At 39.4% G+C, this 27924-nt stretch overlaps 2 protein-coding genes across 2 annotated transcripts in view; both read right to left on the bottom strand.

Annotated features, from left to right (window-relative positions):
• LOC108675886 (protein spire-like) overlaps positions 1-10664 on the bottom strand; it is a 129064-nt gene extending 118400 nt beyond the window's left edge. The window contains exon 1 of the mRNA XM_018163933.2: positions 10313-10664. Coding sequence (XP_018019422.1) covers positions 10313-10592 — 280 coding nt within the window. The 5' untranslated portion in view covers positions 10593-10664. The remainder of the gene's footprint in view (positions 1-10312) is intronic.
• A 2935-nt stretch (positions 10665-13599) lies between these two features.
• LOC108675891 lies at positions 13600-23399 on the bottom strand. Its single transcript, XM_018163937.2, has 10 exons — positions 22750-23399; positions 20749-20950; positions 20474-20557; positions 20187-20246; positions 19788-19921; positions 19495-19594; positions 19074-19207; positions 18385-18514; positions 17546-17717; positions 13600-15536 (listed from the first exon to the last, which is right to left on the bottom strand). The coding sequence occupies exons 1-10, from the start codon at positions 22793-22795 to the stop codon at positions 15216-15218; spliced, it is 1383 nt and encodes a 460-aa protein (XP_018019426.1). The 5' UTR covers positions 22796-23399; the 3' UTR covers positions 13600-15215.
• Positions 23400-27924: the final 4525 nt, after the last annotated feature.

The following is a 27924-nucleotide window of genomic DNA, read 5'->3' as shown; positions in this document are numbered from 1 at the left end:
AGCGATGGTACGTAACGCTGACTTGTTTACAGCGATGGTATGTGACGCTGACTTGTTTGCAGCGATGGTATGTGACGCTGACTTGTTTGCAGCGATGGTATGTGACGCTGACTTGTTTGCAGCGATGGTATGTGACGCTGACTTGTTTGCAGCGATGGTATGTGACGCTGACTTGTTTGCAGCTATGTTATGTGACGCTGACTTGTTAGCAGAGATGGTATGTGACGCTGACTTGTTTGCAGCTGTAACAGGCAAGTCCGACTGGCTGGCAGTAATGGGAAAGGCCTGGTAATTCTACTGTTCCATCGTTCGGTTATCCTGCGGTACTAAGTCTCTGGCACCTGCGTGTTATAAGCTTCATTAATGACCAGAATCAAAAGCATTACAAAGCCATGGAACTTAAGCTGTCAGAAGGCCGTAACGTGGGTCACGACGTTCCACCAGCTAGTAATTAGAATTCTAAGCTTGGGCGTCCGTTGGTAGTAATTGTATTCGGGTAATAGCACGATTAAAATGTCAGTACTTAATGAATGCATATGTCGAGCTAGCTTTACCAGTGAAACTCAGAGTGAATTCAATAATTTCATTTGGATTCTAAAAGCTTCCGATAAAATAAGAGTTTGCCGTAATGTTTTCGAGGATTTGTTTATATTAAAAAATTGAAAGCAGTGGGTATTATAGGCAACTAATAAAACATGACATCAATTACGGTTCTAGACGGGTCATTCAATAGGAAGAGAGATGTTATATGTTCAGTAAAATGGAAACTGAAGTGAGCATTGAATTTCAAACCTTATGCCACGAGAGAGAAAATTTGAAATGAGAATATCGAGATTTATAACGTGAGCTAGAAAAAGTTTCAAGGAAATTTTATAGGTGTTCCGTAAATTTACAGCTTTAAGTTTGAATTGCATCGGGCATAATTGTATTAATCAATAAAGAAAACAGCATAGGAACGATAAGAGCCATAATCTCGAGGATTAAGCAAATCAGCGTTTGAAAGCAAACAAGAGATAATTCTTCCGTGGAAAATTCGGATCACAATAAACTTCACAGTGAGCATATAACAAAGGGAGAACGAAAGCGAATACCGAAGAATATTTCGGAGGACAATTTAAGTTAATTTGATCTGCCACATCCCCCTATTGTGCTCAGCACGGTGCCTCTCACATGGCGAGCTCGTCGCATGAAATTTCCGTAGGCTCATTCAAGAGATCAAGATGTGGTCAAGGTGGTCTAATATTACTGCCTTTTTAGCGCGCATGACTCTTGGAACGTGGATTTGCGACATGCCTGTATTTTTTTTCTATAGGATGGATTACATACTAAATCTGGTCTTCTTTACTCCGGCATGCGAGAAAGTTTAAATATTACTTAATACGTACAAATTCTGAAGTAAGGTAACATGTATTGATGAAGAAATTAGAAACATAATTCCAAGAGAGTTCTCGGTCTCCTAACGCTAACCGTTTGTTTGTGTCGATCAAGCAAAATAAAAAATAAAATAGCTATTCTGATAATCAACATCAAAAACTTGCTAACTCTTCCTGAACTGAGCTCACCTTATGCATTGATGGAATTTCGTCAATTCATTAATGGAATTTTGTCAATTCATTAATGGAATTTTGTCAATTCATTAATGGAATTTTGTCAATTCATTAATGGAATTTCGTCAATTTCGTCAATTCTGCTCTCACATTTACGGATCCATACCTTTACGTATCCGCAACTAATACGGATCACCGGAACCATAATTTCTTTGAAGAAGAAGAAGCGTTCAGTAATCGTCACGCACAAGCCAACACGGTAAGATGCTAAAGTCTTTTCACTCTCACTCACGGATCGCCTGAGGCTTCCATTGAGAGAGGAGCGCCGGGACACGGGCGGCGTGCAGCCATAGTGCCCACGGTGCCCACGGTCAGCTACGGGCGAGCACGCAACGGCTAAATCGTGCCCTGGGGAATCATTGAAGAGCTCGCGTAGGCTCTCGAGGACACGCGGCGCTGATCAGATTACCGAAAGTCTGTGAAGAGCGTCTTCCGCCCCCCAAAGTGGATGAAAGAACGCAGAGCTCTCCCTGTGCAAACACAGCTCCGTAGTTAGGATCAAATTACGGTGTGCGCACGACTGGAATGGGTTACGCATGTTCGTAAACTTTGCAGAGAATTCCAGGCGTCAGGGAGAGCAAGCTTTAGCGACGACGGAGCGAAGGTTTGCGGAGCTTGAGAACACGAAAGTATTAAAGAGTTTACGTGTTGATTATTTTTTCTAATATGAGAAATCTCTGAAAATAAAACAATAGAATCTTCGCCAACCTAATACAGGAAACCAATTCTAGATTGCCATCATCAAGAATTATCTGCTCTACTTTCAATATTCTTGAACTTGTGGTGTTCCATGGGATAATATAACTAAGAAATTAAATTCTTATGGAGGTATGACATTTCATACACAAATTGATGCAAAAAATAAATAAGTAAGTATAAGCGGGAAGTAATTTATTTTATTAGTACCGAATTCCTTACACAGAACTATATATAATCGTCAAAAAAGCAAGAATAGTTGTACGAAGAGTCTTACGCTGCAGCTCGTTTTAATTCTGGGAATATCAGCCCAGAGGAGGCAATCGAATGAGGATCCCAGAAGATGCAAGAGCGACCAATGGTGAGGTTAGGTTGTTAGGAAAGCGTCCCGATTAGTTCAAGCAAAAGTGCTCCTATAATGGACATAAAATGAACAACATCGTTCACAGAGTTAATGGACAGATTACTTCACCCCTTTACATGGTAAACGAAAGAAAATATCTTTCATGGGAAAATATTGGAAAGTACGCTCTCTCTCGACAAGATATTGGAAAATATGCCTCATATTCTTGAAAAGTTTATGTAAATTACGCTGACCCTCTTGAAAAAGCAATTGAAAGAAGGATCCCTCTTTACGAGATATAGGAAAAAATGCCCCATTCACTCAACAAGTTGATATAAATTACGTACGCTCACACTCCTGAAAAGGCACTGAAAAGCATGATCTCTCTCTTCATAAAGTAATGGACATGTCTTTCCCTGAACAAGTCAATATAAATTACGCTCACCCTCCAGAAAAGGCAATGGGACGGACACTTTATCTTTCAAAGGTAATGGAAATGGCGATCTTTCTATTATAGGGTTTACATGAGCGGAGCCCACCCGGCCTGGCTTCGGCGGCGGTGACTGGGTTGGCGGTACGCTCCGGCCGGGTGGTGGTGGGCTACGGGTGGTGGTGGGCTACGGGTGGTGGTGGGCTACGGGTGGTGGTGGGCTACGGGTGGTGGTGGGCTACGGGTGGTGGTGGGCTCCGGGTGTTGGTGGGCTACGGGTGGTGGTGGCTACGGGTGGTAGTGGGCTACGGGCGGTGGTGGGCTACGGGCGGTGCGGTTGTCTACGTGTGGTGGTGGGCTCCGGGTGGTGGTGGGCTACGGGTGGTGGTGGGCTACGGGTGGTGGTGGGGTAGAAGGACCACGCGGCCTACACAGCTCGTCACGACCTCCATCGGACGTGCGCTACGACGAGCCACAATCAAACTCGAGAGGCGTGTAAATCGTAGTTAGTTGTTAACTTCATACACGCTGACGCTTCCACGATAGCTTGTCATGAACAGGGGTAAAGTTAAGCAACTATTAATGAATGTGTGATAAAATTTTTTTATTCTCTCTAAATTAGAGATGTTTGAGTCTTTTACATAAGGTACAATAGAGAAAAGAAACATAGATGTAATAATATCATTATTCAGCTTATTTCTCAAGTTCCCCAAGAATTTTTAGTAAAGGAAACGCCAAGTAAAAAACGCTAAGTAAAAACCAGCTCCAATATCATTTCAAAACATTTTTGAGCATTCAAGTACAATCAGCAGTGAAAATAAAAACATACACTCAAAATCGAAATATAAAACACCAAATGTCGACAAAACGACATCGGATCCTAAAAACTGATCAATTGACAATTGCCAGGGGGGTAAGAACTGTATATATACATGTTATGGAGACAAGGTTGCATTCAAAAAATTTGTAGCGATTTTAAAATCCTTAAATCCATCTGGTATCTTGATATCATTTTATGCTGATGCGAATCGTGGCCCCCCAACGTTCCCCCCAAACATAAGTCGTGGCATAAATCGTTCAATCCTTAATTATTATATTCCTGCAACAATAAAAATGTAACATAAATAGTCTCTGCAGAACGGATCGACCAGAAATTACGATATTACGTACGAATAATACTGAAACACAAGACGTAACTAAAAGTAACACAACGATATATAAGAAAATGAAAGAAGGACCGCTACCAGTATCATGAAAAAGTACCGAGCAAGAGAAGCGAGATCGAGAACGATAACCGCGCGGCGGTAGTGGGCCGCGGCGCGCACGCACGACCAGCTCATGCTTGCGTTCCAGAAAGTCGTGTGTGAGGAGGAACCATCAAACTCCTCGGGCCGAGTTTCCATCAAACTCCTCGGGCCGAGTTTCCATCAAACTCCTCGGGCCGAGTTCCCATCAAACTCCTCGGGCCGGGTTTCCATCAAACTCCTCGGGCCGAGTTTCCATCAAACTCCTCGGGCCGAGTTTCCATCAAACTCCTCGGGCCGAGTTTCCACGCAGCTCCTCGTACAGCTTTTCCGGCGGACGAAGTTCGTCAATTGTTCCAGGTATAAATTCCGTTTAATTTACGGCAAAGAAAGCTGCAGACTTCGGATAGAATGAAACAAATCATTTGTTCGATTTTCACATCCGATCATACGTTTCTTCCGGTGAAACCTCAAGTGGGCATGAATTCTGGAAATACCTATAAACTAACATTCGATATTTACCCTTGCGATAACATTGAATAAAAAAAAGAATAGTGGACACTTATTTTACTGAACCTAAAATGTTCGAGAAGTTTAACAACGTGAATATTTTTAGCGCGAAGGGGGAGTCAAATAGTCGACATATTTGACAACACATTGCTGATTTTAGATGCCGATATCGTTATTAAACAGAACTAATGTTATCAGTAAAGCTAAAACTTCTTCTATAGCCACACTAAGCAGACTTTTATTATAGCCTCGCTAAGCAAAAACTTATTTCCAAGCAACGCTAAGTAAAGACTTGCTTTGAAGCAACGGTGAGCAAAGACTCGCTTCAGAGCAGCACTAAGCAAGGAATCGCTTCAAAGTTTAATTAAGTATAGAATCGCTTCAAAGACTCGCTTCAAGGTAGCGCTAAGCAAAGACTCGCTTTAATGGTACGCTAAGCAAAGACGTGCTTTATATCCATACAAAACTACGACTTGCCTAATAGTCACTAGAATTCATCGAATTGGTCGAGATCGAAAAAGAGATAAATATGTGCAAACCTTTCTGACGACATCGTAACTGCACAGACCAGCAGGCCTTCACAATGAGTGCGATGTAGATGATAAATTAATGAAGGCAACCACAGTGCACGGCATTATATATACTGTAGGTAAGCTTGTCTGAAAGCAGCGCCTGCAGAACACACGAGATTGCGCTCGGTGCAGACAAGCCTTTGAGAGCGTGAAGGCCGGAACGTTCATTCTTTTCGTATAAGTAATGGTGCTTTGCCTCGAGTAATGGCGATAGTTTATAACATCAAAATAGCAGCTTTAGTTTAATCATCACTAAGCCTTTTAAAAGCGTTCTCGTCTTCAGAATTAAGCTCCTCTGGCGCAATAGTTTCGTGGTCTGGTGAGATAATCTCTGCGGTATCGTGAGATTATGCAGCTGAAGCTATCAACTAAAAAGCTCGACCCTTTTATGGGGCTGAAATAACGTAAGATAAGTAGTGTTATAGGGCTGAAATAACGTAAGATAAGTAGTGTTATTGGTCTGCAAATGAGGTGCCGTACCGTCAAATTATGAGAAATTCTCAGTGCGTGATTGCAAAGAATATTGCAAAATAACGTTGCCAGAAGCATCATCAGAACATTTTTTGTACACATATATGTATATATTTTAATATGATAAGGCAGAAGTTTTTTATAGAGGACCAGGGAGCAATTCTTACTATAATATTTTCATGGTTATTCTCCATTTGGCGTTTTATAATTTTATTACGATTTGAAAGTTTGATAACGAGGTTTTCAAGGACATTTTATAATAACACTACTACGTTTCAAATACAACACATTATTAATTATCGAGCGAACTGGAAGCTTTGCAACATTATCAATAAATTTTGCGCTTAAAAGCTCATATATTCTTTCCGCATTTCAACCACAATACTACATATAATAATATTTTGGTCTCTGGGAGGAGCTGGAACAAAACGGTAAGGTAGCTGTAATTTGTACGAGTCACAGGCAAAACGATTAATTGATTCCCGACAATTTATTGAGAACTTTTCATTCACACATGAACATGAGATAAACTAGATAAAAATAAAACATAAACGACTCAGCCTATATTAAATTTTCAGCGTGAAATTCGTTCAACGCTGAAAAGACTATAAGAATATAATCACCCCATGACACTGACTACACTGTAAAATGTCTACCCATCCCATCACCATGATTTAATTACTCATCCATCACCATGATTTAATTACGCATCCCATTGTAATGATTTAATTACCCATCCCATCACTATGATTTAATTACTCATCCATCACCATGATTTAATTACGCATCCCATTGTAATGATTTAATTACCCATCCCATCATAACGATTTTATTACCCATCCAATCACCATGATTTGAATACCCATCCCATCACCATGATTTAATTACCCATCCAATCACCATGATTTGATTACCCATCCAATCACCATGATTTGATTACCCATCCCATCATCATGATTTATATAATTATCCATCCCATAACCACGATTTAATTACATATCTTATCACCATGATTTATTTACCCATCCCATCATGATGATTTAATTACCCATCACCATGATGATGATGATGATGATATCATGTCCTTTTTCTTAACTTTTTAGGAAGGTAAGAATAATTTACAAGTAACGTCAAGAAGGACAAACGTTCACTCAGTGTCACCAGGACAAAACGAACACTCTACTCAGAGAACTCTTCAGAAAATTCCTCCCGGCCGAAGTTAAGCAAAAGCCTTAGGCATGGTTTCTCTGACAGAGCTGCTGACTCCCAGAAGAATTTCCGCCAAGACTAGACTTTTTTTCTCTCTCTTTCTTCCTTTGTCTTCTCTCTCACGAGACGCGCTGTCTGACGAGGCTTCGTTCTGATCATCACACGTACAGCCGTCGCACGCCATGCTTCATCACTCACGGTAGAAAATCATTTTGATCGAAATCAGTCGAAAATCAATCATCTAGAGATTTTTAAATGAACTTCTTCAATGGGTCAAACTTGGTACGTATACCGAGAGCGTAAAGTAGCTTAACAATAGCACAGGGTTTAAGCAGTTTCTGTTATCAGAGAATTAACGGAGATTTTTTCAAGTTTAGGCCTTCGATTTGGTGGGTTAAGGATACGGCGATAACGGAGCCTATACAGATTACTTAATCGTAACTCTCATCATCGTAACTCATCGAGGAAATTGTAAACCGTTCATTACATCTCAACAACGCACATCGTATTAGTCTGATATTTCAACGCTGCCAAAGCGCAGTTAACCTTCTAATTTATTCACTTGTAAAATTAACCGTCATAAACCGCTGATATTCCCGATGCAGGTAATAAAATGCTACACTAATTTACTCCACGATCATAAGCATGATTGCGTCATATGGTCCCTGGTATATTTAATTGGTAATATTTACTCCCTACTAGCAGTATTAAATGAATATAATAAATGAGGAATCATCCAGGATTGCATTCATGATTACAAGTTTCATGGTCATGTTTACTTACTAGGTAACTCTTGCGTTGAGTCATTGAAATAAAAGAAGTCAGTACTTGCACCTGTGATACAATAAGTAAATATTTGATGTCAACTCACCTGGTTTAAAAATTACTGTTCTCGAATATTACTCACACATAAGCAATCCTAATTAGTTCCTTTCTCACTAAAATGATTTTTAATTAACCCGTTATCTTGAACAAAGTAAACATAACTCCACAGAAAATTTTCAAGCTTTAAATAACCGGAGCTAATGATACCGTCTGAATTTTGACTTCCAAAACCCCAATGAAGTGTTGGAGGTACAGCCGCCCAAAAGCTTCGAAACACCATCATCATGCACGAAAATTCCAATACTAAGCGCCGGAACGAGGCTTTCTCCTCATCCAAAGCGGGCGTGATTGCGTAGCATTGCGTAGGCAAGCAAAGCGCCAGTACAGGACGCGCGACTGCGGGACAAGCCTGCCTATACTTAAAAAAAATTTTAAGAGATCGTAAGTTCATCAGCCAATCATTGACGGCCTGTCAAGCAAAATCCACCAATCATAGACAAGGAAATAGAGCGTCAGTACTTACGTTCACTTAGCGAGTTTTGAAAGTATGGCCCAAGTTAACTGCTGGCTACGATCTCGGCAACAGCGGCCGCGGGTGGTCTAACGCTGCCTGGTATACGTACCTGACCGCTCCTCACCTTGCCCAAAACCTCCGAACTTGTACTTTCGAAACATCCATTCATTTATTGATTATATATAAACCTTGAATTATCCTTGCCTGCATCATAATTGGAATTTATAAACCTCACTGCGGCTTATTTGTTATCTAATTACATTCGGGGAATGATCGGCTGCGAGAGAAGTTGTTAAAAAATTATCAGACGGAATTTCCGTAGCGTTAGACTAGGTTTAACCAAGGTGAATTTCGACAAACTTGAACTTGGCAAAAATTCAATTCTTTATTCCTAAAAATTTCTGCTCGAATCCATTCTCATCCGAAATGTTAAATAACGCGACTACCGTCTTATTTTTCAAAGACTTGCAATTTACGCGCCAGTCATTTTTTTAATCATATGCACGTCATTGTTATGCAAGTAGCAAATCTTCATAACCATTATTCTGACGAAATGTAATATTTTAATGTAAGCAGAATCACGGAACGCTTGTCATTACAATCATGCCTTCATACAATTTATTCCACTTAGTTTACTAGGCGAGAAGTAATCCTGCATGCACATAAAATCGGAGGTAACAGAGAAAGCAATTCTACACCAAATAAATGTAACTTTTGTAATTCTGCAAAAGGAATAATTAAGAAGACCATTTTCGCGATCCATCATAGACGGTTATATATCCATATACAATGGCAACTCATGTTAATGAAATCGGTATTCCAATAAACGTATCCTAATTTGTTAGGTAGTGCATGGTGAAAGTATCGCAACTTACCATTCACTTACAAAAAGAGCATAGAAGAAACATCTACAATGCCAGGAAATTGAATCAAAATAAAATTGTCTGCTCTGAAATTGAAAAATTTTGCAATTTTTCAAAAGTAATTCTCTTCTTGAAGGGAACCCACGTATTTTCTCCTCACAAATCTGGAATTTCGATACATTAGAGTATTTTAGAGAGTGAACACTAAACAGCAGGAGTCAGAACCCTATTTTTCAACCTCTTAATGAAATTATTATCCTTAGTAAGTTAAAAAGCTTTAGTTCGTTCAAAATACTCGAAATTATTATATCAAACTAATACTAATTACTGTGATAAATTCCAATCCCCATTGAAGCATATAACCATTAGCTCGGAGTGACGGCGGCAATAATACTAAAAATTGGGCCGAAAAGCGCCAGAGGTCAGGGGTGAGTGAGAGACGCATACCACACGAACTAATGTCTCATCCGCCAGCCCGTGACTTTAATATAATTCTACTCCTTAATACTTATTCCAATTAATACTTAATCCATTTATAGAAAATTAATAGTTTTGAAAGCTTCCTGAGCATACATAAACTGACATAATTGCAATTTGCAAGTTTATACCCTGGGCTAAATGAATCGTGTATAAAATTTACCCAGGTATAGAATTTGAAAGGAGAAAAAGGAACACAGCACTAACTAATCTATAACAAAAAAAGATCATTCACGATTTAAATTTAGTGAGCTTGCCCTGATATTTATTAAAGCGGTTAAATTAAGTGAAAGGTCTAGAAAATTCTGAACAAATTTCCAGCAAGTATAAAGACGTGATAATTTAATTAAGCAATAAGCCGCGAGCAGTTATTTACTTCGGATGTCGATTACATGTCCTCATCAGTCATCGCGTGGATTAAAGTAAACTTCCAAATTTTCCAGTCCAGGAACCCATTAACCAGAGCACTTCAAGGGGGAAATAAATGCCATGAATGGGCCATTAATTAAAGTAGCATGAATGGACCATTAATTTCACAGGACACTACTGACCTGTACACGTTGCACCGTCCAGAGCAATGGAGCCAGCAGGCGCCAGAAATGTATCCCGGTGAACAAATCCATCTTTATGTAGTATTAAATCTTGTAAACTTGTTACTATTGCACTTTGGGATTTATCTTGGCTATCTAATTCTAAATAACACTTCACTGCTGAGTAACAAATAGCCCAAGCTCTTTCTTCTGAGATTGGGGCTCCAAATTTCACCAAAATCGTTTCAAGATCAACACAGCCTCGGTGATCGAGAATACTGCGAGCCGCAGTGTCACCCATCCTATCTCGAGCACTTGTCGACCGGCACTGAGTGTTTCCTAACTTCTGAGCCGAAACGCAACGGCAATCCACACTGCGCGTGCGCTATCTGACTCATCACTTCCAACGTTTAAACGTACTGTGGGTATTAGAAGTCAATGAAACGTTTCTCACATATTCTACACCGATCGTCGAACTTATTTATACACAGACGCTGTGATCACATTGTTCGAAGCAGTTTAATCTTAGCAATGAGATGTGAGATTAGGCCAGAGAAAAGTTGATGCCGAACTTCCAAGTGAATATTCTTGATTTTCCATCTGGACTTCTGCGGTCATGTAGCACTGCGGTTAAGTTAACCGAGAATAGTGTTTACTTAATTCCCTCAAGTGTTGCACAGAATTTCCGTGCTGGTTAATCCGCGTTAAAAAGGAGTGAACATTGAACTTTGATGTAAACACAGATCAGTTTTCTTGTAACTTAACGGTAAAAGTTGAATAACAGTATCGATTTATTAAGACATTAGGCTCTTGTCTTTCGGCTGAGTTGCGACAGATCGCCAGGAATAGCACCTATCAGTATTGATAAGTTTATCAGATATTGAAGCTGTTGCCTACTGCAGCGAAGACGGTTCCGGCTTTCGAGGCTATACATTTTATCCATGTTGTAAACCATCGATCACTTCACACACGGAGAAAAGAGCTTGTCAGGATAACCAACTTGTAGCAATTACAACACGAGCCAAACACCGAAAGTTTAACTCTTATGCCAATCAATTATCCCTATTTACCTAAGGAATAATTAATTGATTAACTGAATTGAGTCAGTCTGCCCTTCAGTGTATCGATGATTAAATACAAGGTATATGGACAATTGCCAACGTAGTGAATCATTATAATGACACAACAATTTATTTATTTATTAAGTATCAAAAATATATTTTCCCTTTCGCGTCATGAGAGCGAGGTAGTTCTTGAAAATTAATGCTTCTCTCTGTATGTACCAGGAAAAATGATTAATATTTTACTTGTAATCTATTAATCCGGTTATTATTAAAGTTATTATACGTCTGGCATAATATGCATGATGTAAGAGTGAACCACGAGTTCATCTACCACGACTCCCGCTGCGTATCGTGGCTATTCTTCCAGATATTCAACCATGGCAGAGGTCGTAATATTGTCATAGACGGAAATCCGCACGATTCAAGTAGATTCAAACTGATTAGTTTCGCGAAAGACGGAGACTTTTCGCAATGTTATAGGCATTAGAATATATAAATTATTTTGGGCGGTTATAAAGATTGAGCCGCCCAAAATCGCTAAACTAACTCGCGTGTTTATGAGCAAATAATAAGAGTTTTTTCCTGGGGAAAATTGCCCTACAAGAATATTTGTTGAAGTAATGTACTTCGCGCCACGGAAAATGGCCGGAGAAGTGTTCCGTAACTTTGTAGGGCGTTGTGCGAACTGCGAACCTGCTTGCCTCGCTCTAAACTTCATGATATTGTCAAATGATTTGGCGATATACTGAGGTACTCGTGGTTTCGCAATATGTTGCGTAATAAACGCTCTTAAATACATATTAAAGTTTTGTGCACGTTTTTTACAGGGTGGCAGAATGCAGTCCTAGTACAATTTACGTGTATTATTGGGTCCATTGACGTCAATTGAACGATATGTATACTGTATACACCAGGCCAAAATGCTTTGTTTCAGTTTGGGGCTTATAAATTACTTTGTAGTTTATTTTTTGCATTTTGCTGTATTTCTATATATGTGCTTGTATATTATTTGAATGTTTTTATAATACAACAATTGCTTGCTTAATGCTATTATTCCATTTGATGAACCGTTCGCAGTCATTAATGTATGGCTTCTGGATCACTATTCGCTGTACAAAATCCTACTACAAATGTTTTTGGAAAACTACGCACTTCGCCGCAGTGACCGGATTGTGATCGGCAAAATTGTGTTCGAGGAAGCGCTTACACGGGCACGTTCTTCGAGGTCGTATAGGCAGCCGCTACGAGCTCAAGAGGTCGAAGAAGTTAACGTTCCGGCGTAGCTAAACTTTCTAGAAATAATTTTCGAGAGAGTAGCTGAAATGTTCAGATTTCCATTTGCTTCGTTTGTTCGACGACGGCAAATCTTTCGCCAGAATCATTACTAGGCGCTGCGTTTCATATATAATGCAGCAATGCGATGGCCGCTTTCTCTGCAGTTCCAAATTATCAGCACATGAAATTAAACACCCATTTAATTATATGAAGACCAATATATATCGTTACTAATTCAAATAATTGTTTTTGCGAAACTAAGCTTTAAGATTGAGTTTTAGTAAATACGGGTTAAATTATAATTAGTGAGTATAATGAGTAGAAAATTAGTACAAATAAGATTTATTTAATATGCCCTCCAAGAAAGTCGAAATTAATGTCCTCTATCCATTTCCAAGCTAAAGACAGTCACATTCAAGACAGTCACAAATCCCATGCTGGGGGTATTCATGTCAATTAAATTTAATGTCTAGATTTACCATGCATTAAATATCTCAACAGTTGATTTATGCTTCTTTAATTTGATTTCATCCAAAGTTGCATATACATTTCTGGAAGTAAAATATTCATCATGTCGTTACAGAAGTTTTGTTACACAGGAAAAAATATAATGCTAAATATTGCTCACCCTATATTGTGCCCAGCTATTAGGATACGGTCATAAAAAATCCTAATGATGGCTATTAAACCTATTATTATAGATAGTACATTGTTATTAGGCCTATACAGTGGTACATTTGGAATGTAATGTGAAGCTTAATTACAGTTTACATTTGAATCGAGATGTTGATTTTTATGTAATTGAGAGTTTTCAATTAGATTGATACAGTTAGTTGTAAGTGACTGAATTCATTCAACTAATTTACAACAATCGAAATATGAAGTTTAGGCTTAAAGCTCAGTATACAACCGAGAATATTTGTGCCCTAAGGATTTAAACTAAATTAAATTATGATAACGACTATAACACAGTATTTACATTTTATTAAACATTTAATAACCCAGAACATTCATCAAAGTTTGCATCAGGTTTCTCGTCCAAGTGTCTCACATAATTAAAGCGAACGACATTCGCTTATTTATCAGTGCCACCTTTGCCAGCACTTATCAATGATTATCAACAGGACAGGACATCAACGAATCAATATTAACAGAAAAAAATTAAATGAACAATGCTTTTTTTAACGCTGATCTTAGGATTCTACGACCCAAAGCAAATATCGGATATCTGTTAATTTTTGGTAATAAATTCGTCGTCCACGCTATGCAGAAGCAGTGACAAACTTTATAACTTTATAGAAGTGGCAAGGTCTTACATGCTAACAAATCTTATCATGAAATTAGCCTTTCTTTCTTTCTTTTGTGAAATGAAATTAGCCTTTCTCACAAAATTGCATTTATAAAATTCCAAAGTTTAATAGCACTATTTCTCTAACCCTATCGTATGGAGGACCTCACTGTAACACCGCACCCTCAGGGACGGTCGTAAACTCATCACGAACATCGCTGTAATGTATGACCCAATGGCGCGAGGTAAACCTGAATGTATCCAACGATGCTTCTTGAAGGTTTTAGATTCAATAAGTCAAAAAAGATTTTTTGATAATGATGAAAAATAACTAATGTTAAGTAATAAAATTACCTACTAACAAAGTATAATTGCCAGATAAATACGGTGATTTCACTATACGTAAGCAGATCAAGGAGCTTCTGCTGCAGCAATATCATCGTCCGCTCAAGACTGTTAGCTCTTTTCGATTATCTATAAGCGCACTGACCTGCGAAAATCAGGTGGACAAAAATTGGACTAAATATATATAGTGACCATAAACGTTTACCGATCAATTGTATCTTTATTTCTGCCCATTAACTTTAATAAGCTAAATCAGCACACCTACACTCAGTATCGCACGAGTAATGCTAGAAAATAGGTTTGTCCGCCAGCCAACTTACTAACTTGAGCGTGTCAACAGATGGTCACATCGAATATGTTGTCAATGGTCAGACTTCTATGAAGACGTAATTTTTGTCTGCAAATTTGACGTCAAATCGTATTACACTTATTTCGTATTTGTTAAGTTTGAAAATAAGTTTAATATTGGGCTTATAGCAAGAAGTAGAGATTATAGGAAGGTTACGTGCGTGGTTTCGAGATGTCCTCCACTCCTCTGGGCGCGAGATCGTCTCGTCGCAAGATCGAGCAACTGGGCAATATACACTTGTGCATGAACCAATGTTCAATTCGGGGCTTTCTGAAAAATTTATGCAGTTTGGGGTGTTTCTTCAGCATAAACAGTTTATACCAATTCCTCAGCATCCGGTACAGTTCCCTCAGCATCCTGTTTACTAATACTGCAAAGTGATTGAAACTTTTAGTGATTGTAATTATTCAAATACATTCATGTCATTGATAGATGGAGCGTTGTATAAATAAATACAGCTCGCTCAAGAAATCTCTACCACCTACACACTGAAATATTGGGGTCTTGCTCACCTCTAACCATTGAACACTCAAGACTGGAGACATAACAGTACATTTTAATTAGCCTCTGTACGTTCTCTCCCAAACACTGGTCAGGTTGTATTTAGTACTTGCAATTATTTTGGCAAGCATCATCGTGTTCATCACTGCGATCATCAATATCCTCTAGGTCATCACTGTCTATTCGGCAGCTTGAATCATTGCAAAGCTGGACGGTTTCTTCGGGGTCTTGAGTTTGAGCTGCACACTCCTGTGTGCCGGAGAACTGCACCTGCAGGGCGTCGGTGATGCCTTCAGGGGTTTTGGAGCAGCACGAGAGTTGTCGGTAAGACGGCGCCTTCGGCTGGCTGGCGTGGCAGAAGGCGTACCGCGTACAATGGAAGGCTAACCACAGCAAAAACGTCCCGAGCAGGACGAATGGCGCCTGCAGGGGTACAGCAGCATGATGTATTGCGATTATTTATTGGGAAGAAATGAAGCGATTGAGAATGGGATTAAGATTGATTCGATTTTTCAGGCGTGTGTTTCTTAATTACAATGAATTTTTATATTTAAAAACTCTACGATTTGACTCGTAAAAAAATTACGAGTTTAATTGACCGAATATCTCGTATATCCGTCAGTTCTGCATAGAAGTGAAATTTGCTGCATGAACTTGTAATGAGTTTTAAGAGAAATTAAGTACCTGTTACGCTCATGTGTGAATGGAATTTCAACTTCAAGCAGTCCACCTCATAACGAAAGTCGTTACTTAGTGATGGATGGGAGCCCATACCCATGCTCTTAGGGGAACTTGCGCCTGCTTGTCATGGAAGCCCATATACCTACCTCGTCATGGAAGCCCATACCTACCTCGTCATAGAAGCCCATGCCTACCTCGTCATGGAAGCCCATGCCTACCTCGTCATGGAAGCCAATGCCTACCTCGTCATGGAAGCCCATGCCTACCTCGTCATGGAAGCCCATACCTACCTCGTCATGGAAGCCCATACCTACCTCGTCATGGAAGCACATGTCTACCTCGTCATGGAAGCCAATGCCTACCTCGTCATGGAAGCCCATGCCTACCTCGTCATGGAAGCCCATGCCTACCTCGTCATGGAAGCCCATACCTACCTCGTCATGGAAGCACATGTCTACCTCGTCATGGAAGCCAATGCCTACCTCGTCATGGAAGCCCATACCTACCTCGTCATGGAAGCCCATACATACCTCGTCATGGAAGCCCATATCTACCTAGCTCGTCATGGAAGCCCATACCTACCTAGCTCGTCATGGAAGCCCATACCTACCTCGCCATGGAAGCTCATATACCTACCTCGTCATGGAAGCCCATACCTACCTAGCTCGTCATGGAAGCCCATACCTACCTAGCTCGTCATGGAAGCCCATACCTACCTCGTCATGGAAGCCAATGCCTACCTCGTCATGGAAGCCCATGCCTACCTCGTCATGGAAGCCAATGCCTACCTCGTCATGGAAGCCCATGCCTACCTCGTCATGGAAGCACATACCTACCTCGTCATGGAAGCCCATACCTACCTCGTCATGGAAGCCCATGCCTACCTCGTCATGGAAGCCCATACCTACCTCGTCATGGAAGCCCATACATACCTTGTCATGGAAGCCCATACCTACCTAGCTCGTCATGGAAGCCCATACCTACCTCGTCATGGAAGCCCATGCCTACCTCGTCATGGAAGCCAATGCCTACCTCGTCATGGAAGCCCATACCTACCTCGTCATGGAAGCCCATACATACCTTGTCATGGAAGCCCATACCTACCTCGTCATGGAAGCCCATACCTACCTAGCTCGTCATGGAAGCCCATACCTACCTCGCCATGGAAGCCCATATACCTACCTCGTCATGGAAGCCCATACCTACCTAGCTCGTCATGGAAGCCCATACCTACCTCGTCATGGAAGCCAATGCCTACCTCGTCATGGAAGCCCATGACCGCCATAGTCACCTTGTCATTGAAAGGTGGGTACACAGGGGACTGGGCCCATACTCACATTGTCATGGAAAGGTGGGCACACAGGGGACTGGGCCCATACTCACATTGTCATGGAAGAGTGGGTACACAGGGGACTGGGCCCATACTCACATTGTCATGGAAAGGTGGGTACACAGGGGACTGGGCCCATACTCACATTGTCATGGAAAGGTGGGTACACAGGGGACTGGGCCCATACTCACATTGTCATGGAAAGGTGGGTACACAGGGGACTGGGCCCATACTCACATTGTCATGGAAAGGTGGGTACATAAGGGACTGGTCCCATACTCACCTTGTCATTGAAAGGTGGGTACACAGGGGACTGGTCCCATACTCACATTGTCATAGAAAGGTGGGTACACAGGGGACTGGGCCCATACTCACATTGTCATGGAAGGGTGGGTACACAGGGGACTGGTTCCATACTCACATTGTCATGGAAGGGTGGGTACACAGGGGACTGGGCCCATATGATCACGCAAACGACGGACTCTGCTGAAGCGAGCGTCGCGTAGAGAAGGAACCTTCTGAACTGCGCCTCGCCGAAGGGGTTAGTTAATCCAAGCAGCCAAACCGCCCCAAGCATCAACGAACTAGTCAGGCTACGCAGGTTTGTTCAGAGCAAAAAAAAAGAATATTTAAATACATTCTTTCTAATTCGAACAGGAAATTAGCATATTCAATCGTTACATTACTTTGCGCGATCTCACTGACACTCGCCATAAATACACGCCAAGTTTCCGCTCAAAATCGTACCCATTCATATTTCTAGCTTCAGTGTCCTCTTGTGTAAGATGTATGCTAACGTCATGTCTTAACTTAATCGAAGCGGAACCTCGGGAACGCCGGTTTGTTCTGAAGATCGATATTTGTATTTTTTAGTCACGTCCAGATCCAGCATGGAATATTTAGTTGGCTCAGTTTCAAAGAGCCTTTGTAAGCATGGGTCTCACAAATATCAATATACTGACCTGGATTCGAAAACGCCGGGATCTATTCTTAATTGGCAAATAAGGGCATTCATTAAAAATTTACCTCTAAGTACATAATTTTCTCCTGAACGGTGAATGTGGGATTCTTACGTCAGCAACGTTTAATTCTGTACATTTAAAATGCTAATAACTGTATTAAGTATTATGGGTTTGATTTGCCCTGTCAAATGATTTGAAATTTGTGTGAATTTAGAAAGGTTATGCACCTACATTGGCTATTTTCTCATTAAAGTTTTGGTTTCATTGGAAAAAGTAATATTCAATTTGTTGCCTGTACCTTGTTGTTTTGGGAGGTTTGACCGACGCAGAGTGCCACAAGGCGTGGGCCAGCCACCTGACAGCCACTATTGCCAATAGCCACGCGCCACAGCCAGTCACTGCCATTGAATAACCCAGCACTCGAGAAGCTGTGGCGCATTCGAAAACATTTGTTAGAAATATCCCAGAAATATTATATAGAGGCAGCCATCTTAAATTAGTACAGTATACAATAAAAAAATATAGTTTTCTATTATTGCTTCAAAGTTTTGAGGGGAGTCTACAACAAACTTCCACCGCTAAAATACATGTAGCCTCTCCTACTCCCAGTCCCAGCAATTTTAATAATTAAACACTCGGCATTTAATTTACCCAGTACTCTGTATAAGATCATTTTAATAGCAGCTTTATGGGAAGGAATGCCATTGTTAAAAAAAAGCAATAATACTGCACATCCTGTTTCTCAAATCATTTTGATAATAAATTTTTGAAAATATTAACTGGAACATACTCCTTGTCACTCAGAAATATTTGTTTCGCAATCACATGTCCTCACAATTGATCGAAAATTGAGTAAAAAATTATCCCTGATGTCACATGTATGATGTATGGCAAGTTACAATTTCAGTTATGATAATGAGGATGCTGTGGATTCAAACACATTGATGGCTTTGAAGACTACTCAATGCAGACTGCGTCGGAAACTACCCGTAAAAGTGAGTTGGGAAGCGAAGAGCAGCAGCGTTGCAAAGAAGTTCAGTCTGCCTTGCCGAGCGACGGCAGAGGCTACGTGCTTGTATCGTTCTGCGTGACGGTGGTGGTACTGACGCTTCAAAATCACACTGCGAACACAGTTCACACATTTGTTAAGATTTTTTTAATATTGCTAGCATAACGATTGTTTAGTCTGCTGATATTGTGCGTATGCGATAAAAATGTATACCGATTTGGAATTGTGTGCTGGTATTGTCCAGCCCATAATACAAATGGTATCCATGTTAATGATATTCACGCAATTTTGAGCAAGACGATACAGTAAAAAATAGGTGCAATTTGCATATGTTAGAGTAAATTTATCTTTTTTTATGATATCAATAGCTGAGCGTAACAATCGATGTGTTAAACTCACGAGCAGAAAGCCACGGTTTGAGCGACTTTGGAGAGCAGGAAAAGGAACCGGAATATTTTCCAGCGCATCATGGGAGGAGGTGGAGGCAATGATGGATCACCTGGGTTAAAAAAATAAAGGCTTAGAATGGCTCTTTTGTTGAAAATGCAACGAGTCATAAATGAAGAAAATAAAATTAGGATATTGCCGCACGACCGACCGCAAATACCACAAGAGTTTCGCCAGACAAGTGCCAGTAGCAGTAACAAGTATCAGTAGCAAGTATCAGTAGCAGTAGTAATCGAATCAATCACCTCCCACCATGCTGACCCAGTCCAATGGCTGGGCCCAGAGGTCGTCCCACATCAGCAGGACCAGGAAGGGCAAGTCGCAGACGAGGGAGTCACACAGGCGCAGCAAACCTGCTTTTGCACTCTCGTCCAGGAACCTGGAACCATGTTTTGACTCTTTGTCAATTAAAAAAAGATCTTAAATCTTGGAAAATTCAATTTAGAAGATCAATCTTATCTTAAGAAAAACAAACGAACGAGTGCTCCAAGACACCTTTTATTATGGATAATTGATTATGTCAGTCAGGCATGCGAATACTGAAGAAAAATGCTGCAATAATAAAATAGTTTCAAGGAAAATGCTAGCCGTTAAAGCTTTCTTGATAACCATATATTTACTAACAGCTGAGATCGATAGCTTACCGTATTCCTTGCGCTGGATCTTTTTTCTCCCGCAGCCCAAACCTTGTTGCTCTTGCATATCTGAACATGGAGATACGACATCAGTCTCGATAACTTTAATTTGTTTTAAATTATATATATGGTATTACATTAAATTACACTCTAGATTTCAGATTATTGTTTAGATTGTTATCTTTAATGAAAATGTATTAGCAAATACATCAATAATGCTGCACTAATTACTGACTACGTAGTTAGTGAACCAAAACTTTGCAACCTGACGTGGTCCCAAGCAAGGCTTAACTTACCTGATCAGAGGTGAGACGGGCCAGAGACAGCAATGCAGCAACAACTGGGGGGTCGATGAGCCGCGGCGAACATCTTGGAGATGACTGGAGATGACAATGCAGAAGAAACGTCAGATATGGAGGAACTTAAACTCGCTAACTCAATAAAGCATGTGTAACTCATGAATTTATTTAAATTTATTTTTTCTTTCACACAACCATTTCACAACTCGAAAAAAGAGTGAAAGCTACTAATGTAGGTGATAAATCCTCGCCAGTATTACTCAATGGCTTACAAGTTCACGTTGACGATGCCAGCTGTCAAGTGCCCCAGCACGAGCAGTACGGCGTATAGATGGCGGTGGTCGGTGGGCGTCTCGACGATCTCCTTCTGCACGACAATCACGACGGACACGGCGTAGCCAAACGTGTACGAGAACAACATCAGGGGAATGAACAGCATCTCCATCCACGTGAACTGGAACACTCCATCGCCTCCTAAGCGTCAACAAACAAGTGGGATCAGTGAGTCTCATGTTAGATTCTTCGTCGTTTAGCGTTACATTGAACTCTCATATTGCCCTTATTTTAGGGTATTCAACCATCGTGAAGAAAGTTTGATTGTTTGATGCGATCAAAATACAGGTTATTAATAAAATCGTTAAATTAATACGCTTGTTCGTTAAAGGCAAATAATTTTGTCAGCAACCGTTCCATAAAGAAAATCTGTGATACGTAGCCACCGAGAAGGAAATTCTATAGAAATGAGAGTCTATAAAAAATCGTAAAATACACGATGATTTGAGACGGCAATCTAGATATTGAATCGCAATATCCTTCTTTGCATTGTCTAAGATATTTATGGCACGGAAATTGACGAACTGATCGTTCTCGTGGTATGTTAATGATCGAACCACATCCCGGGCTTGCGTTGTGCGGTGTGGGTTTAGTTGAGTAGAAGTTGTTCTATAACGCACATTTTGTCGAAGACGAGAGAGACACTTTCACGAACTACTTGCCGGTTAGCCTATTATTGCCCGTGAAGAATAATTACTACAATTTGAAGCCACCACTATCCCAAATCCCGCCAGCCAAAATCTAGCCAATAACTCGAGTACGTTAATGTAGAACATGTTAAAACCCATATTTAGCATGTTACTTTCATTTAAATCCCATTTCCCCGTATTTGAATTTTTTGGAAGCTAAATTTTTAGTTTTTACGTGAATACATTATTTACATAAGTAAATACAATACACTGTTTGAATAAAACTTCACGCCCGAGGTTCAATGTTCAATGATCGCACCGTTAAATATAAATCTATATTTTTCCCGGTTAATATCCCGATATTTCTTATGTATTGGACACGCCTCTGAACAGCCTAGACCTATTTCAAGCGCCAGGCTTCAAAGAAACACGCGCACGAACGTTGACAAATATTTAATATAGATAGATTTAGATAGATTTTCTTCATTTTCTTCTCTCACTTGTACGAACCTAACTTTTAATTTGGGTTGAATGTAGAAAGATACGGTTTATACGGGAACTTTTATTTCACCAAGACGACGTTTCAAATCAACATATAGTTCACTATCAAGTTAGATGCTGGTTTTACGACACTTACAATTTTGGTTTAAGGAGGGGTCTACCCTAAAATCGATAAAATTATGTTTTCTGCATTTTTCATATCATTTTGTAGGGAGAACATTACGCACATGGTTGAACTAGTTTCGTATAGTATAGTTCAACCATGATTACGCAGCGGATGAAGCAAACGGAATTGAAGTTTTTTTTTGCCAGGCCTTTTTTAACTTTTATAAAATAAACATTTTCTGGTTTTACGGGTATTATTTTTATAATATGGTTTTGATTTTTGTTGCCTCATAGCTAATCAATGGTTTGATTTTGTTAGTTTGTGGTTGTGTTGCTATTTCAACTTATTGTGCTTTCAGTTATTGCAAACTGAAAGCTTTAATTCATAATATTTTCAAACCCATTAAGAAAATTATTGGTGAATTTTCTCATGTGTAAAATTGGTCGTAAATGTTCTCTCAGGTCTTGAAAAACACACACGTTATAGATTGTATATGTTATTACTTCCTGACTGTCTACCCAGTAAAACTTTTCCTGAATCTACCAAATAAAACCGTTTTGAATGAACTTTCTTTCCCTAAGATATTTTTCTCTGTAAGTTTAGGCTTTACAATTGAAGGAAGGAGACTGGACTTCTCGAACCTCTTATTTTGCCTATTGCATGCTAATCAGGTCGGCATGAGAGGATGTACTGTGGGTACTCACTCAACAGGTTCAGTATGCAGCCGAAAGAGACTGTTCTAGGCGACATCTTGAGGACTTCCTCTGGAATTACTGCGGTTCATGAGAAAATGTTGCTCTTCAGTGCAATGTCATCACCGGCAAACTTCTACGGAAGTCATTGTATTGGCAAAACATTCGGTTTTCTTCCTGTTTCTAGCCACTTTTATCGTGCATTTTGCTAAACATAATTTTTTGAAATGGATATTAAATTTATACATCGGTTTATTGTACAAGATTGTTTATTGTAAATGTTCGTTGTGGATCGACACAAGTTTTAGGTTCTAGGTCCAAAACACGGTAAAGTTAGAGCTCGAGTGCATGAGCAAGATCTTCGGCTACTGAATTTCGTTTCACCGAAGTTATACACCTCCATGCAGCGCCTCTGCCGCCTCATCTCCTGCCAGTGAGTGCTACTGATTTCACATCAAAATTTCGATCCTCAGCCAGCCAAATAAAAATTGTAAAAAATCCAGCGAAAGTGTAATTTGATAATCAATCGACTTTGATGTCAAACTTATTTATATATGCACGAAGTTTGAGTTAAAATTTTGCCTCTTCTTGTCTAACTTTGAAATATTGAAACATTGACATAATTATAGCAAAACATAACGTTTTTTCATAACATAACCGCCTGAAAATAGACAAAGTTTTTCACAACTTATCGTTCAAGATTTTTTTTGCCATCATGGCTCTAATCAACTTTCCAAAATACATGAAATTATCAAGGGAATACCAAAATTTTTAAGTGCTTGAATTGATCAGCCACTAGAAAGATAATTATTATTTAATATTTTTACTTCGAGTTTTCCGAGCTTGAAAAATTCGATCAAAAAGGTAACAAAAAGTCAGATACAATGTTCCTAATCTATCATTATATTAATTGCAGCTTCAACTGCTGGTAGAAAACCGACCGACCAGAAGATCTACATGTCTCATGAACAATGTGCTTACAAAACATAAAGAACGTCTCTCAGGGTTGGTTAGTATTATCCTCGAACTTAAGAAAGTTTCACATCTTCATCTGTTATCTGCAGTGGCCCCGATGGAGGTCGGTCAGTATTCTGCATGAGATATGGAGGCGATAGCGAGCGATATCATATGGATGCATTATATATTACTGCCTCACGATACGATGCGGCATCGTTAGAATACACATCAAAATGTTACTGAAATTATTAAGAGAAGACTGAAACTCGTTGCCAATTTTACTGATCTTGATTTGTCGATGAGAATTTTCAACGTTTAAATCTCAATATCACATTAATTACATCTTAAATTGAGCATGAAAATAATTTTATCTTTCGTTGAATTATTCTACGCGGGCAATAAGAAAGTAACGCTAAGTAATAATCATAGCGATCATAACTATATCCACACATTGTAGAAAAGGCTGAAAAGATGAGAGAAATGTCCAAAATGAAATAATGATATAAAAGTAAATCGAACATTTTTCGTCTGGTTGAGCAACCGAATGATGTTCTTAGATAAGATAAACTTATGTGAAAATATAGAGCATGTAAAAAATATCTTTCTTGGCTTCAAAGGATCCTGAATATATTGAAAAGGTAAATATAATTAAAAGAGCTCAAGCAACAGTGGCATCACTTCTTCGAGAATCTACACACCGTATTTTTGAAAGATGCCTAAGGAAATTTGTCAGCTGGCGATTTAAAACGTATGATCTTGGATAGTTTTCAGTATAAATTTGAGACACTTACGCAGAAAATGCTTCTTATCAACAGAATGAAGCCAGAATGAAACGTGTACAGCAATGAAATTAATGATGTAAAAATTTTCTCACTGAAAAACTACTTGTTTTCGTAACGCAACGTGGCTCGCCTGATTTCCTAGTCTAAGTCCTCGATCCGGATGTTTTTCTCACAGAAAATTTATGATAAATTACTTTAAAATTAAATATTTGATACCTTGCAGTGATTCAGGCGAAACAGCATTTCGGAAATTAAAAAAAAATTCACCGGAGACTGCGTTACCCGTTACGTACGCCCTTATATGTTATATGTAAGGGCGTCTATGGCCTTTAAAGCAGGTCCTTCACACAATAATATAACTGAAACTTGAACTCATTTATTTTACTTTATTCATCTCGGAGGCTCATAGGGCAACTCCACTGCCCAGCCTGTTCTTTATTATTGCGTTGGATTAAAAGTAAGACGTAAGCCGTAAACGGATGTATAAATACTCATCATTGCGGAGAGAATTGGATCGCAACGTGCATTTAATACAGTAAAAAAAAACTTGCAGTTCTAATGCAGAAGAAAATTAAATCACGCATTTTATTGCTCAACATTAAAATCGGAATTGAATATGCAATTTCTTCTTCTTTTAAAATTTTACCACATTTTTACCATACGTAGTCAACTTGCTCAACTGTTGCCCAATGAACCTTACTTCTGGCTCACACTTCTGGCTTACTTCTGGCGCTAAAATAGCATTTACTAAAAAAATCCAATCCTAGTGTTATAACTTCAAGTATTACTGGTTACGATTAACTGTCAAGATATCAACGTAAATCAAATAGCGATAAAATTATCACATATTTTAGCCTATCATACTCGTATTTATCGCTTTCTTATCGTATCTCGGAATACGCGTTAGATACCGCGAACACTTGCGCAACGTTAGAAATCAACCTCACAGCCTATTATTAATTATTATCAAATATTATACATAAGCGTTTCACTCTTTTACCACTATAGTGCATCACTGTTAACGAAAACACATCATATCGATAGCCCAGGGCACATTATATCGATAGCATCACAACAAAAATATTCGCACTTCACTCATATTTTCCAGTTCAAATAAAATATTCTCACGTCAGTTTCTTTTGAAAAAAATAGTTGGCTCTAAACATTCAAACTGCAGAATGAAGGCAATGGCAACTGCCATTGCATGCAGAAGGCAACTGCCACAGCCCAACAATGCCAATACTCGACGGCTATCGCCACGTGACCAACCACTCCGCCCGCCACGCATCGACTACCGGTCAGCAGCTGAGAGACCCAACATGCTGCGACTGCATGGACGTTTTTCATGACTATCGACCATCCACGAGGTATGCATACTATAATCTACGCATGCTTTTGCATTCTCTAAAAAAATTAAATATACATACTCTAAAATTTTCAGCTGCCTAAAATAAATGAGTAAGTTAAATTTTCTCGCAGTAGTAAGTATCCGCTCATATGCAAGAGGCCAGCCTGTTTGGTGCAAGATGCCAGCCTATTTGGTGCAAGATGCCAGCCTATTTGGTGCAAGATGCCAGCCTATTTGGTGCAAGATGCCAGCCTATTTGGTGCAAGATGCCAGCCTATTTGTTGCACGAGGCCAGCCTATTTGGTGCAAGATGCCAGCCTATTTGTTGCAAGAGGCCAGCCCTGTCTCTTATACACATCTAGATGTGTATNGCAAGAGGCCAGCCTATTTGGTGCAAGACGCCAGCCTATTTGGTGCAAGACGCCAGCCTATTTGGTGCAAGACGCCAGCCTATTTGGTGCACCTCCCTAGCACCGGTAATAAATGAAAGCTATCAAGAGGATAAAACTTAAGATTTAACTAGTGCAGGAACTGCCTAGTGTTGTTTCCTTCAACTGCTTAATATTTGGTCGTTTCTACCCATGTTTAACAATTGTTGATTTATTTAGTCCAGACGTCTGATGCCTTTTTTAGAAACAGAGAAAAAATCTTAATAAAACCAGATTTTTCAATTGTTAAGTGGAAGAATTGAATTGCTTAACAAAAGGAAAGATCGGAGAAATTAAGATAAAACCCAATCATATGAACATTACATGGATCTTGAAGGTCTGAGAACATTTATATACATAAACATGGCCGAAGCAACTGATAACCAACCACTGATAAGATTTACATAGTGCGTGGCATATGCGTGCTTATAACTACAGCCAGAATTTAATTTCTTGGTAATGTATTTATTTTTCGAACATCTTTCCTTCAATTCCATATGTATAAATTCACAGTCTGTGATGCGGTTTTTTACGCATTACACCATATTTTAATGTAGTAAAATTTAAAAAAATATTTCAATTGTTTGCGTTCCTGTTGATAATTAATTTATGAATATTCGACTGGTCAGTTGTCATCGTACATCAGAATCAGCTTTGATCTTCAAGAACAGTAGAGCCGTAGCCCAACTTTGGAAAAATCTGCTGAGGCTTCCCAGTCACCCACAAACGCGTGGAACGTTCGTTTTCTGCGATAAGGATATTAATAGAGTTTCATTTGTCTGACGACAGTGCATAGGCATCCGCTGGGAAGTTCGTTTCTGTGCGTTAATTGGAGCAAATTTTTTAGCATTATTTAAACTTTGTCAGCCTTCCCGAATGCTACAATACAGCAATAAAGCCAATTTCTCAACATCGCCTAACATTTCGACAAATTTATTATTTAATTTGGCTAATAATCACTTTTATTATGATATTACCGCCCTAAAAAAATTTCTGCTTCTGAGTGTAAACAAAAAATGCCTGGAATAATGTAATTGAAACATACAGTATGAGTAAACATACGTATTTAGGAGACTCTCAACTTCTAAAAAATTATGTTATCAGTATTATCTTGCTTACCACTTTAATCTTATCAGCAATGTAGTGAACCCTAGGTGTGAGTTCAGAATCAGTTAAAATTCGAACCTATATCGGCTGAGCGCTCTTGTGGGTCGCGTACGAAGGGGCTGAAAAGTCTGCAGTGTTTGAAGACGATGTCGTAGTGACATTTAGGCCCTCGATCGTTTATGCGCAGAAATTTTCCGGTGTTCAATAGATTACATCATTTTTTATTCATAGGTCTTGGTTACAAATTGTTGTTTCTGTGCACCACTGTCATGGTTGGAACTAAACATACACGGCCCTTCAAGTAGTCTGGTGACACACAGATCAGAGGAGACATATCGTGGTTTTCCTTATAAGTGATGTCAATATTTCAGTATATTCTAGTTGACTTTCAATGCTACTAGGCTTGTGTTAAACAACGGATTTTCTGTTATTTTCTAGTGTATGTTTTTCAAATAATTTTGCGTTACCCTCGCAATATTGTCGTTCCTATTTATTAGGTTAATTGGGCTAAAATATTCCATGAATATAGGAATAAAGTTGTGTAAAGTTTTCTTTACCTTTCATT

The sequence above is a fragment of the Hyalella azteca genome, unplaced genomic scaffold (assembly GCF_000764305.2).
Source record: "Hyalella azteca isolate HAZT.00-mixed unplaced genomic scaffold, Hazt_2.0.2 contig6498, whole genome shotgun sequence".
In the NCBI taxonomy this organism is placed as follows: domain Eukaryota; kingdom Metazoa; phylum Arthropoda; class Malacostraca; order Amphipoda; family Hyalellidae; genus Hyalella; species Hyalella azteca.
Note: the sequence above shows the minus strand (reverse complement) of the source record. Positions and strands in the feature narration are given on the sequence as shown.

Excerpts from the sequence above, each read along its gene's own strand:
- LOC108675891 (XM_018163937.2), bottom strand. The coding sequence starts at position 22,795 with ATGTCGCCTAGAACAGTCTCTTTCGGCTGCATACTGAACCTGTTGA. Across the intron at positions 19,922-20,186 it reads GATCCAGCGCAAGGAATACG|GTTCCTGGACGAGAGTGCAA; the intron begins GTAAGCTATCGA and ends ACATGGTTCCAG. Across the intron at positions 15,537-17,545 it reads ACCCACCCTTCCATGACAAT|GCGCCATTCGTCCTGCTCGG; the intron begins GTGAGTATGGAA and ends GTACCCCTGCAG.